Source organism: Trachypithecus francoisi, unplaced genomic scaffold, assembly GCF_009764315.1.
Source record: "Trachypithecus francoisi isolate TF-2019V2 unplaced genomic scaffold, Tfra_2.0 Lachesis_group6, whole genome shotgun sequence".
In the NCBI taxonomy this organism is placed as follows: domain Eukaryota; kingdom Metazoa; phylum Chordata; class Mammalia; order Primates; family Cercopithecidae; genus Trachypithecus; species Trachypithecus francoisi.
Genome location: NW_022681471.1, coordinates 23,943,526 through 23,955,845, shown reverse-complemented (window position 1 = coordinate 23,955,845; position 12,320 = coordinate 23,943,526). Strand labels below are relative to the sequence as shown.

Sequence of the window (12,320 nt, the reverse complement as noted above, 5' to 3'; positions counted from 1 at the left end):
TGATCTGCCTGCCTTGACCTCCCAAAGTGCTGGGATTACAGGCAAGAGCTACTGCACCCGGCCGATTTGGGGGCCTATTTTAATGCATGCTAAATATGCTTTTTGTGTAGGGGCTATAGATTAATGAAAATTGGGATCATTCACTTCTCGCTTTCTTCTTCTATTTCTAGATTGCCAAAATGCTTTGGAGTTTTTAACTGAATCTAAGAAAAGTCCAAAATAGATTTGAGACTGTAAAAACAGAAACTGCAGCAAGGGGGATTCAGTGCCAATGCATCAACAAAAAGACAGCCAGAGTTAGTGGAAGGAAATCTTCCTGTTTTCGTGTTCCCCACGGAGCTCATATTTTATGCAGATGATCAGTCAACACATAAGCAAGTGTTGACACTGTACAATCCCTATGAGTTTGCCTTAAAGTTCAAAGGTGAGTCTCCTAGCTCTATTTTCTGGGTTTTTAACTGCTCCCTACTAATTTTTTACTTGTAGAAACTAATTTAAAAAAAAAACCCACTAATGGCCATTGTGACTTTTTCTTTCAGTTTTGTGTACTACTCCAAATAAGTATGTTGTCGTTGATGCTGCAGGTGCAGTAAAGCCTCAGTGTTGTGTGGATATGTAAGTCAAGATCACTTCTTGGTAACACGTTTTAAGTGTGTTAATATTTGTTTTTAACTTGAGAAAAAGAGATATTTTCTTGAAGCTGTTCTCACATAGGCATTTATTATATCTTGAATTTTTGCTGAAAATTTGTCTATTAAAATTGTTTCGAAGAGATTCGGCCAAATACTTAATAATATTTAATTATGTTGGAGCTCATGTATGTGTTAGTATCTCCATGAACATTTTCTCATTGTTGTGGTTTTAGTCATACCAGGGATGTATAAAGGTAAAGTTCTGACTTATTCCTTTAAATTTCTCCAGCTAAAATAGGGGATTTAGCTTTCTTTGGAACATGCTGCTATTATAGTGACATTTGGAAAACTATAATACTACTGTCTAAGAACAATGGTAATATAAGTTCATCTGAAGTGATTCAACTAAAAGCCTGGAAGTTAATCTATATAAACAGGAAGCAGTTGTGTAACCACTCATCTGTAAAGTATTATTTGAGCTCTTCCAGATAATTTCATCTTAGAGTGTCAGATAAATGATTGTTCAAGCTGTTCATATTTAATTTTTATTTTAGAACTAGTGGTGACCAGATGGATCCATTGACCAGCCCTTAATTTTAAGCTACCAAGTACACTGTATTTGTTTAAATCTTCTGTGAGAATGGGAAGCAGAATTCTTTTCTTTTGAATACTTTTTCACCAGCTCAAAGCCATAAAATGATGTATCTTTGAGAATGTTTCTGCACATTTTTAAAAATTTTCATTCAGTACACAATAAGCAAGAGCTATTACAAAGAAATGTAGTCTCTTGCCAAATAAATGTGTTACCTTTGACCTAATTGTTTTGTGTTCCCTGGTAAGAACAAAATAAATGGAATTGCAGAAAACTCATAAGAATTACAGTACTTAGCTAGGTGCAGTGGCTCACGCCTGTAATCCCAGCACTTTGGGAGGCTGAGGTGGGAGGATCACCTGAGGTCAGGATTTCAAGAGCAGCCTGGCCAACATGTTGAAACCCCGTCTCTAATAAAAATACAAAATAAAAATAGCTGAGCATGGTGGTAGGTGCCTGTAATCCCAGCTACTCGGGAGGCTGAGGCAGGAGAATCGCTTGAACCCAGGAGACGGAGGTTGCAGTGAGCGGAGACCACACCATTGCACTCCAGCCTGGGCAACAAAAGTGAAACTCTGTCTCAAAAAATAAAATAAAATTACAGTGCTGTATACTCTTTTCTCTTTAGAGAAGCAGAGGTGTATTATTGGCCTTCTGTTGCACTGGTAATAGTGGAGTACTTACTTATTCAATTGCTTGTTTCTACCTGCATGCATGGGATTCAATTTTAAGTGTAGGGTGAGGTTTGTTGCCTAAACAATAAGTAAGTAGAAATGGAAATTTATGAGATGTTTGTGGGGAATAAACAATTGTATATATTTCTATTTAGTAAATGTTGCTGCACTGAGATATCCAGAAAAATAAAAAGTCATTGCTAAAGATAATTTTCTTTCCTTTTTTTTTTTCAGATGAGACGGTCTTGCTCTCTTGCTGTAGCAGCGATCATAGCTTAGTGCAGCCTCAACCTCTTGGGCTTGGGCTTAAGGGATCTTCCTACCTCAGCCTCCCAAGTAGCTAGGACTACACGCACACCACAAAGCCAGTTAATTTTTAAATTTTTTTGTAGAGACGGGGTCTCTATGTTGCTTAGGCTGGTCTCAAACTCCTGGCTTCAAATGATCCTGGCCTCAACCTCCCAAAGTGCTGGTATTAACAGGTGTGAGCCACTGTACCTGACCAAAAAGGAATTTTCTTTACCTGTTATTTTTTTGCTTAAGACTTTTATTCTGTGTTTTAGATTATGTGCTTTCATCTAATATTTCTGAATTACTCATTTCTTTTGGGTTATACTGTGATTTTTTTTAACATCTTAGCACATTTCTGTTTTTGAGTATTTGGTTGTAGTCAGTATATTAAAATATCTCACTGCATTCTGTTTGGCCGGCCCCCAGAAATCTAAACAGCATTTGTTATTTTTGCTGTTTTCAGCGTGATTCGTCATAGAGATGTTCGATCCTGTCACTATGGTGTAATAGACAAATTCCGTCTTCAAGTTTCTGAGCAAAGCCAGAGGAAGGCTTTGGGAAGAAAAGAGGTTGTTGCTACTCTTCTCCATCAGCAAAAGAACAACAAAAGGAAGAAGAGGAAAAAAGAATAAAGGAACATTTAACTGAAAGTTTATTTTTTGAGCAGTCGTTTCAACCAGGTAGTTTTGGGGTTGTTTTTAAAGCCCTTTTGATGTCTTACACATTATTAACTTAAAATAATCAGGCAGCTAAGAATAATTACTAGAAAAATCATCTACCATTTCAAACATGGTCAACTACTTTAAAACTGAACCTAGAGAATCAGGGACCTGAAGTAGAACAAGAAGCCTGGAGGTGGATTTTGAGAGGAGGGAATACCCCTCACTGGACTAGGCTGTAAGGAGAGGGTAGATGTTGCTGTAGCCTTTTAATAAAACTATATCTGTATTTAAACATAAACATAAACATATCTAGGACTGCAGGCACCATACTTTATGAAGCTAGTAAATTTGGCAGTTCTATACTTCTGTTTCCATGACTTTCCTATATCCTTTCTCATTTAATTAGTTCCAAGGAAGAGAGAGATTGTGTTTGGCAATAGGCCAAGCTTAGTGCACTGTTCATATTATTTTGAAAAAAAAAATCTCATTAAAGTTGAAGTTAATTAAACTAAGTAGATTATAATATCCCCTGTGGGCTATTAATTGAATCCCTCTCCAGCCCTCATTTCCTTCCAGCTTAGATATTCAGAAGTGTTATGATATATTCTTTCAACATTGACACTACCCTCATATTCAACTCTTTGGATGTCATTACCCCGTCTTCTTAACTTCTCATCATCTCCTCCTAAACCTGTTGTAGTAGAAGGAAGATAAAATTTTCCATAGAAAAACAGGGAAACTGGAAACTTTTTGATGGTGATACCGATACATGAATATGATAGCAGCTGTCCTTGAAATTGCAACATTTTATGAAGGATTAAAAAAATCTAATTGCTGTTACATTCAGTCATATCAGTTTGTTCATCTTAGAATGCTTATTTCGGCCGGGTGTGGTGGCTCATGCCTGTAATCCCAGCACTTTGGGAGGCCGAGGTGGGTGGATCATGAGGTCAGGAAATCGAGACCATCCCGGCTAACACAGTGAAACCCTGTCTCTACTAAAAATACAAAAAATTAGCCGGGCATGGTGGTGGGCACCTGTAGTCCCAGCTACTCAGGAGGCTGAGGCAGGAGAATGGTGTGAACCCGGGAGGTGGAGCTTACAGTGAGCCAGTGCCACTGCGCTCCAGCCTGGGTGACAGAGCGAGACTCTGTCTCAAAAAAAAGAATGTTTATTTCAATAACAGGAAGTAGTAGTGCCTCTTTGATTTACTGTAGCTAAAAGTCTCTTCCTAGTCCATTAGGGACCATCTAGATTTTCTGGTAATACCAGGACTAGTGACTAGGTAGTAGCTATTAGGTTGGTGCAAAAGCAATTGTGATTTTTGCCATCACTTTCAATTGCAAAAACCGCAATTACTTTTGCACCAACCTATAGTGGCTTGTTTTATTCTGATCAATTAGTATCAACCGACAGGACCAGCTTTTCATCTTTTGAAGCTGAAAGAGAACCTTTGTCCAGTGTCACTCTCAGATCAATATTGTAAAGTTAACGTAGTTATAAAATGCAAGATTCCCTTTTTAAAATGCTTCCTCTGGTATAAGAAAGGCCATTTAATTTGTATTTGTTTTTTGAAGTTACACTTGTAATTTAAAATAGTCTTTGAAGTTCAGTTTTGTATTTAACAGATTGGTTTAATAACCAATCTGGAGTAAGGAATAATAAGGAGTAAGGTTTAGGGTATATGTGTATGTAAATATATGTAAGGAGAACTTTATTCCTTTTATTTTGAAATTTATTAAAATTCAGGTGAAGATCATGCTAAGAGGCTAAATAATTATAGTATGTATTGTCTTATTTTGTTTTATTTTTTATTTTTTGAGAAAGAGTTTGTCTCTGTCGCCCAGGCTAGAGTGCAGTGGTGCCATCATAGTTCACTGCAGCCTCCAACTCCTGGATTCAAGTAATCTTCCTGCATCAGCCTCCCGAGTAGCTGGGACTACAGGTGCTTGTCACCACACCCAGGGTCTCACTATGTTGCCCAGGCTTGTCTTGAACTCCTAGCCTCAAGCAATCCTCCTGCCTCAGCCTCCTAAAGTACTGGGATTACAGGCCTGAGCTCCCGCACCCGGCCTTATTTCATTTTTCTAACAAACCTTGGTATCTAAAGTATATTAGAGAGTTTTTCTAATTGTAAAATTGGAGTAGGCAGATGAATGAAGATAGGTGATGTTAGCATAACACATGGTGATCTCTGTTTTGGGGGAAAACATTCGCTAATCCATTCCTGTAAGGAAGCTCAATGAAGGCAGGCACTTTGCCTAGTACTATTAATCCTCAGTACCTAGCACAGGCCTGGCACAGAGAAGCTACATAATGAATTTGTAAATGAGCTGAGCTAGGAAGGCTGGACTTCAGGTCTGGTAAGGGTCTGTGGGAACGGTGAGTGTTTTTGTTTTGTTTTGGCTTACAAGGTTTTCATGGCTATGACAGCTGTTTAGAGGAAGGGTGATAGCACAGTACAGCCCCATTCACAGTCCTGGCCAGCATGTCCCATTTATAGGTAGTTACCCCAATGTGCCTAATAACCTGGAAGTAAGTTGAGTAAAGTTTTCTTCTTTAATAGAATATCATGATGACTGATTTAGTCTCCTGTCTATTAAATTTACAGGAATTTATATGTAGTTCCAACATGTGGAAAACTCAGGTTTTTAAGTTTTTCTGAACTAAAATGTTGAAAATTAATTGAGATTGTTTTGGGAGGCTTTGAAATGTCATTACTTTTACAAGTCCTTAGCTTAGAGAATATTTTAACAAATGCATATTATTAAAGTATTAGAGGTACAACAGTGTTGTGAGACTCACTTTTAGCAGGAAAATGGTTGATGGCTATATGATGAAAAATTTGGATTTTGAAATATATTGAAAGTCAGTAAAAATGAGAAAAATTTAAGTTTATTGTATAAAACACATATAGCAATAACATAAGAAAATGTACCTGTAATCTCACACACTTAACACATCTGCTTATATAAGTGTTCCATGTTACTTTCCAGACCTTGCCTATGTGCATAAGTATATTTTGTGAGTTTTTTTCATTCAACAGAAATTTAAGTATACTTTCATAAAATACTAGAGCTCAGGTTATTAAAAAGCCATTTTAAAAGATACATCTGAATCTTAGTGGGTTTGTCTTAATTACATTATTAATGAACTGCTATGTCTATGCTATAATGTTTGAGTCAGTACCCTCTGGCTTAAGAAAATTATAGTCTTAATTATTGTTTATAATAAAAAAAATGGAAAATAACTGAAAAGTCCATCAATTGGGAATTGATTAAATTATAAATATTCATAAGGTAGTGTGCTAGGCAGACATTTACAAGGATCTGATAGAATGATGAATGCTTATACATTGTCATTTAAAGAGCTTCAAATATTTTCTAAGTAAGGGAAAAAAACAGTTATATAACAGTATGTATAATACGGCCTTATTTATGTAAAAGATTCTCCTACATGTTTATACGGGCATTTGTAAAATCTTTTTTTTTTTTTTTTTTTTTGAGGCGGAGTCTCGCTCTGTTGCCCGGACTGGAGTGCAGTGGCCGGATCTCAGCTCACTGCAAGCTCCCCCTCCCGGGTTTACGCCATTCTCCAGCCTCAGCCTCCCGAGTAGCTGGGACTACAGGCGCCTGCCATCTCGCCCGGCTAGTTTTTGTATTTTTAGTAGAGACGGGGTTTCACCGTGTTAGCCAGGATGGTCTCGATCTCCTGACCTCGCGATCCGCCCGTCTCGGCCTCCCAAAGTGCTGGGATTACAGGCTTGAGCCACCGCGCCCGGCCGGGCATTTGTAAAATCTAAAAGGATACATACCAAGCTGCTAACAGTGTTAGCTCTAGGAGGTGGAATTATGGAGGAACATTTACGTTTTCTATATCTTTATAACATATTTTACAACGATCCTGTAGTACTAGAGGGAAGAAAGCTTTTTCCATTTTGAAAAATTTCAAGCATTTATGCAAATGTTTTTGGAATACTAAAAATTCCAATTTCTCTAAATACTACATGTTCTCTAAATACTAAAAATTATTTGAAATGACCTTTATTGTGGGTTTGCAGTGAATGGTGTACTTGTCATAAATAACTGTTTTCCTTGAGAATTCATCCTTGCAACAAAGATAACTATAAAGGTACTCTATTAACTGAAATAAGACTTGGGGTTTTTCTTTTAGGTATTTCTGCTATTGTTTCATTCCAAGCAATAATTACTATAAAATTTGAATTTGTTTTCACCTCTCTGGCTCTGATGAAGTTCAGTTAACGCCACACAACAGCTAAGGTATTAATAATTTAGAAAAATTCCATTTAATAATAGAATGAACAGCATTATTTCGTTAATGAAACACAAAGATTGTGTTGCTGTTGGCTATTCCTTTTAATGAAAGGAAAGGTAGTGGGAAAAGCTGTATGACAGGAATGCTGTTATTGGGTTTCTTAAAAATACGGGTATGTATACTATACAAATAGAGTCAGAACTGTAGAATAGCAGGTGTGATAACATTTTTAATTTTTTTTTTTTTTTTTTTTGAGACAGAGTCTTGCTCTGTCACCCAGGCTGAAGTGCAATGGTGCAGTTTAGGCTCACTGCAACCTCCACCTCCCGAGTTCAAGCGATTCTCCTGCCTCAGCCTCCTGAGTAGCTGGGACTACAGGTGCGTGCCACCACACCCGGCTAATTTTTGTATTTTTAGTAGAGATGGGGTTTCACCATGTTGGCCAGGCTGTTCTCAAACCCCTGACCTCATGATCCACCTACCTTGGCCTCCCAAAGTGCTGGGATTACAGGCGTGAGCCACCATGCCCGGCCTTTTTAAAAAATCTTTTAGAATTTTATTTTAGGAACATTTAACATGAGATCTAGTCTCTTAATGAATGTTTGTGTACAATAAAATATTGGTTAAATGTAGGGATAACGTCGAGTAGATTTCTAGGACTCACTCAGTTTACATAATTGAGACCTATGCCCATTGATTAGCAATTTGCATTATCCTCCTCCCCCAGCCCCTGGCAACTACCATTTTGCTCTCTGCTTCTATAAGTTTGACTATTTTAGATTTCCTGTATAAGTGGAATCATGCAGTATTTGTGCTTCTGTGACTGGCTTATTTCACTTAGCGTATTTGCCAGATACTGTTTCTGCTGTTTTCTTCTTTGCTATAAATGGGTTAGAGCAGAGGGAAACACTTTTGGTTCCTTAACATTTTCAAAATTGATAGCAGGATGTACAGTTATTAGGATCAAACCTATCTGGGGAGCTCCTTAAAATATTCCCAAAAGGTAGTGGAGGTCTAGTGTGGCAGGCTCAAATTGGATATACACAGGCAAGCCACTGGGGTACTGGAAGAAAATATCAGAACTTCAATTTATATTTATTTTTAGCACATTCTTCCAAAAATCTATTTGTATGTTTTATATTAAGCCTAACAGTACAGAACTTGTGCATATAATTTTAAAATGTGCATACATTGATGATACATGCTTGAATACTTTCTACTGACTAGGGTGGGATGGTCGGGGGAGTTGGTGACCACCTTTCAGTAAGAACTCACTACCTCACAATGCCACGTCAGCATTCCATCCTGCAATGATTCAGACCAGTTAAGACATGGGCTTCCACATCAGCCCAGCAGTTAACTCTCTGACGGATGAAAACGATGGGGAAACAATCGGAGAAGTTAGACAAAATCAGAATTCTGGTGAGTGGCGGCCAGTGTATGTGAAGGAACTTTTGTCTTAAAGTTTTTAGAAGGAAGCTTAGGGATTTTTGTCTTTTTCCAGAAAACAGAGCTGTCTCCTCAGGACCTAGTTTACTAACTGTCTTCCTGGGAGTGGTGTGCATTGCAGCCCTGATGCTGCCTACAATGGGGGATGTGGAATCGCTGGTGCCTCTCTACCTCCACTTAAGTGTGAATCAAAAATTAGTGGCTGCTTATATCTTAGGTAAGGGTTTTAAAGATGCATTTGGGACATATGTGTAGGCTTTTATGTGTTTATGGGTGGTGGTGGTTTGATTTTTTTTGTTTTTTTCCTGAAGAACAGGTAAAGAAATGTTTCAAGAGCATGTTGAGGTCAGGTGCCTTTGAAGACTTTTTCAGCTCACATTTAGTTCTTTTTAGCTTACCTAAGATATAAGCATTTAGGACTGAGCATATTCTTATTCTTATTTTATATTTTATATATTCTCTCTTCAAAAGAAAGCAGCAAAGCAGGAATGCCATGCTTCTGTCTCTTTGTGGCCCTAGGGCCCTGGGATACAGGTAGACTCTTGATGCTTCTGTTAACAAAGTCGACTGGCTTTACCCAGGCTTTAAAATGGCACATCTGCTGTTATTATGGCTGATGTGGCTGAATAAAGTAGGAGGTATGTTTGATAGTTTGCTTTGGCCAGACATTAGTGATTTAATTAAATCTCTCCAGTGACTGCCCATTGCTATAAAGTGGATTTCTTCTTTATAATATCAACAAAATTCAAATGACTTTGAGTTCTTGGTAGAGTGCCTGCCTATGTGTTATGTTTTATTTGTTCACTGAGGTCCAAGCAATTGCTTATTGAATGAAATACTCTGTTAGATGCATATCTTTAACTGTTCTCCATTTTTCTTCTTTCAGGTCTTATCACAATGGCCATACTTAGAACATGAGCAAGGATTTCAGTTGACTTCTGAAGTAAATCTGTCTTGAAAATATGAATGTGGACTGCCTTTTATCTCTATTTCACTCCATTAACATGCTATAAACTATTGAATGATTTCAAGTAATTGCAAATGTATAATATATATTTTAAATTATAATTTAATTTGAAGGACTGCAGAACATTATTTTACAGACAGCAAGGATGCTTCTGAGTGACACCTAGGAAATTATTTGAAGAAATTCTTTTTATACCTATACCTGTTGTGCAAGAGACTTTAAAACATTTGTTATTTGCTCACCTTTTTTTCCAAATCACTTTGATTGCTAGGGGTCATGTATGCTTCAAAGTTACAGGACTAAAAGAGCAAACTGACCGTCCTAAAACTAAAATGACATTTATTCCGTAGCTACAAACATCAGCGTTATTATGTTAATTATACCTTGCCCTCTATCATTATAAGCGGTTGCCATGGTGTTTCTAAAAATAAGTGTTTTACCATTAATGTGTAGAGGGCAAACAAAGCATAAAGTACTAAGGGATCATGCTTATTCTAGGGTCTCACAGAAGACAGGACATATTAATCTTGTGAATTACAGAATGGGTTGTGGTCCAGACACCAAGAATCATAGGGTTTTTTTAAAAAAAACCTAATGGAAGTAGGGTGACCTCTCTCTTTGGTCTAAGAGTTCTAAAGGAAGGTAGGCATCTGTTTAATTAGTTGGTTCACCCTGGCTTTACCTCTGGTTAATGCTTTGTGTTAAAAGGAAGGAAAAATCACTTTATCTTTTCTTCCAAGCCCCTTCCCCGCCTGACTTGCCCAGACTGGGATTACCAGATACCAGGTGATTTATGTGGAGATGATTTTTCACCTTTAAACTCTAAGCCAAGTGTAGGAAACTCTTCATAGCTGTGTCTATTTTATATCAGTCACTGAGACTTTTTTTTAAGTTTTTATTTATTATTAAGACAACTTTGCCAAAAAAATCCCCTAAGCACAACTATTTACATTTCTTTATAGCCTCTTTTGATCTCTAACACATATATGCAGTTTTAACTGTTATTGTCATAGTAACTGATCTTTTGTCTAAGGATTTTTACCTGAAAGCACAATGCATTAAGAGTCTCTTGAAAATCATCTTTCAGATCTTTTTACAGAATGAACTATGCACTGCTACAAACACAAATGTATGCCTGAGGTTGGTTTTTGCAGAAAATAGTCTCCGCTTCTAAAAACTTCTATGTCTAGTCTTCCATAGGAAATCCTCACTGTTTAACCGTGTGAGGAGCCTAAGTCATTAAACGGATCATGTCTGTATATTGTGTAATGAATGAAAAGCACATAAATGTAATCTACTTTGAATTTTGTAAAAATTATGTGTGGAGGCTATTCTTATTTATCCATCTCAAGTCCTGTGTGTGCACATGTGCGCAAGTGCACATACGTGTATGTATGTGTGTATAATAACACATTGTAATGTAAAGAACAGAAATTACTTTAAAAAATAAACAGAAATGGAGACCTGAGCTTCACATTGATTTAAACATTTTATTTGACTTATCTTTGAGGATCTTAAGGTTTTAGCTCTCCTATTACCTAAAGTTGTCTCATATTTCTGTGACTGACATAGGAAAAGTAGAAACAGTGAAATATAACAGCTTTATTTACCAAGGGATTTAAGTCACTTTGTAATTTAACTTCTTGAATAGGTAACAATCATATGCTTCAAAAATGAAAATACAGTGAAAAATCACTCCTCACCCTCTCGGTGCACCCAGCCCCTTACAAGTGACCCCTTTTATTGGTTTAAATATACGTGTGTGTGTGTGTGTGTGTGTGTATGTTTGAGTGTTGGAGACGGGGTCTCTCTCTGTCACCCAGGCTGGAGTTCAGTGGCGCAATCTCTGCTCACTGCAGCCTCAGCCTCCTGAGTAGCTGGGATTACAGATTTGTACCACCACGCCTGGCTAATTTTTGTATTTTTAGTAGAGACAAGGTTTTGCCATGTTGGCCAGGCTACTTTGTTTCTTTATGCAAAACATATACAAGTTGAGTATCCCTTATCCAAAATGTATCCCTCATCCAAAATGCTTGGGACCAGAGGTGTTTCAGATTTGGGAAGTTTTTCAGATTTGGGGATATTTGCATATACATAATGAGCTATCTTGGGGATAGGACCCCATCTGTAAACATGAAATCTGTTTCATGCATACCTTATACACATAGCCAGCAGGTAATTTTATTTTTCCCTTGGGGACATTGAATAAACTGTTACGTACCTGCCTTTTGACTGTGACCCATCACATGAGGTCAGGTGTGGAATTTTCTACTTGGGGCATCATGTCAGCACTCCAGAAGTTTTAGTTAGGAGCATTTCAGACTTTGGAGTTTTGGACTGACGTGCTCAACCTGTATATTCTTATTTCTTTTCTGTAGAAACAATAATAGTTTCATGAGTAGTCAGAGACCTGGGGCTTGAGCTGGCTCTGGAAGGGTGAGTTTAATTCACATACAGAGAGGAGCTGGATTCACAAGAAGAGGCAAGGATGTGCCAAGAGGTGAGATTTGTTTTGAAATAATGTCTAGGGAGATGAGACTTGTGTGTTCCATTATTTCCTGTCTGCTGTGAAGAAAACTTTACTGCCGTGACTCATGGGGATGAACACAGTCTCATGAGGAAAGAACTAAGCTAGCCAAGGGGCCACAGGTATCACAAAATTGAATCAGAGAAGAGGTAAAGAAGTAATCGTCATCGTGAAAACAAATATGATTCATCCTGAAGGCAGCCAGCAAACAGGAAACACAGCAAGAGACATGGCAATCGTTGCAATGATC

The 12,320-nt window shown here is 37.6% G+C and overlaps 1 protein-coding gene across 1 annotated transcript; it reads left to right on the top strand.

Annotated features, from left to right (window-relative positions):
* Positions 1 to 237: 237 nt before the first annotated feature.
* Positions 238 to 11,012, top strand: MOSPD1 (motile sperm domain containing 1; the record flags this gene model as incomplete). The annotated part of the gene is given in 6 exon segments (XM_033202002.1): positions 238 to 424; positions 540 to 615; positions 2,653 to 2,771; positions 2,774 to 2,869; positions 8,632 to 8,793; positions 9,463 to 11,012. Coding segments are annotated over 6 exon segments (672 nt in total), but the record flags the coding sequence as incomplete, so codon positions are not given.
* Positions 11,013 to 12,320: the final 1,308 nt, after the last annotated feature.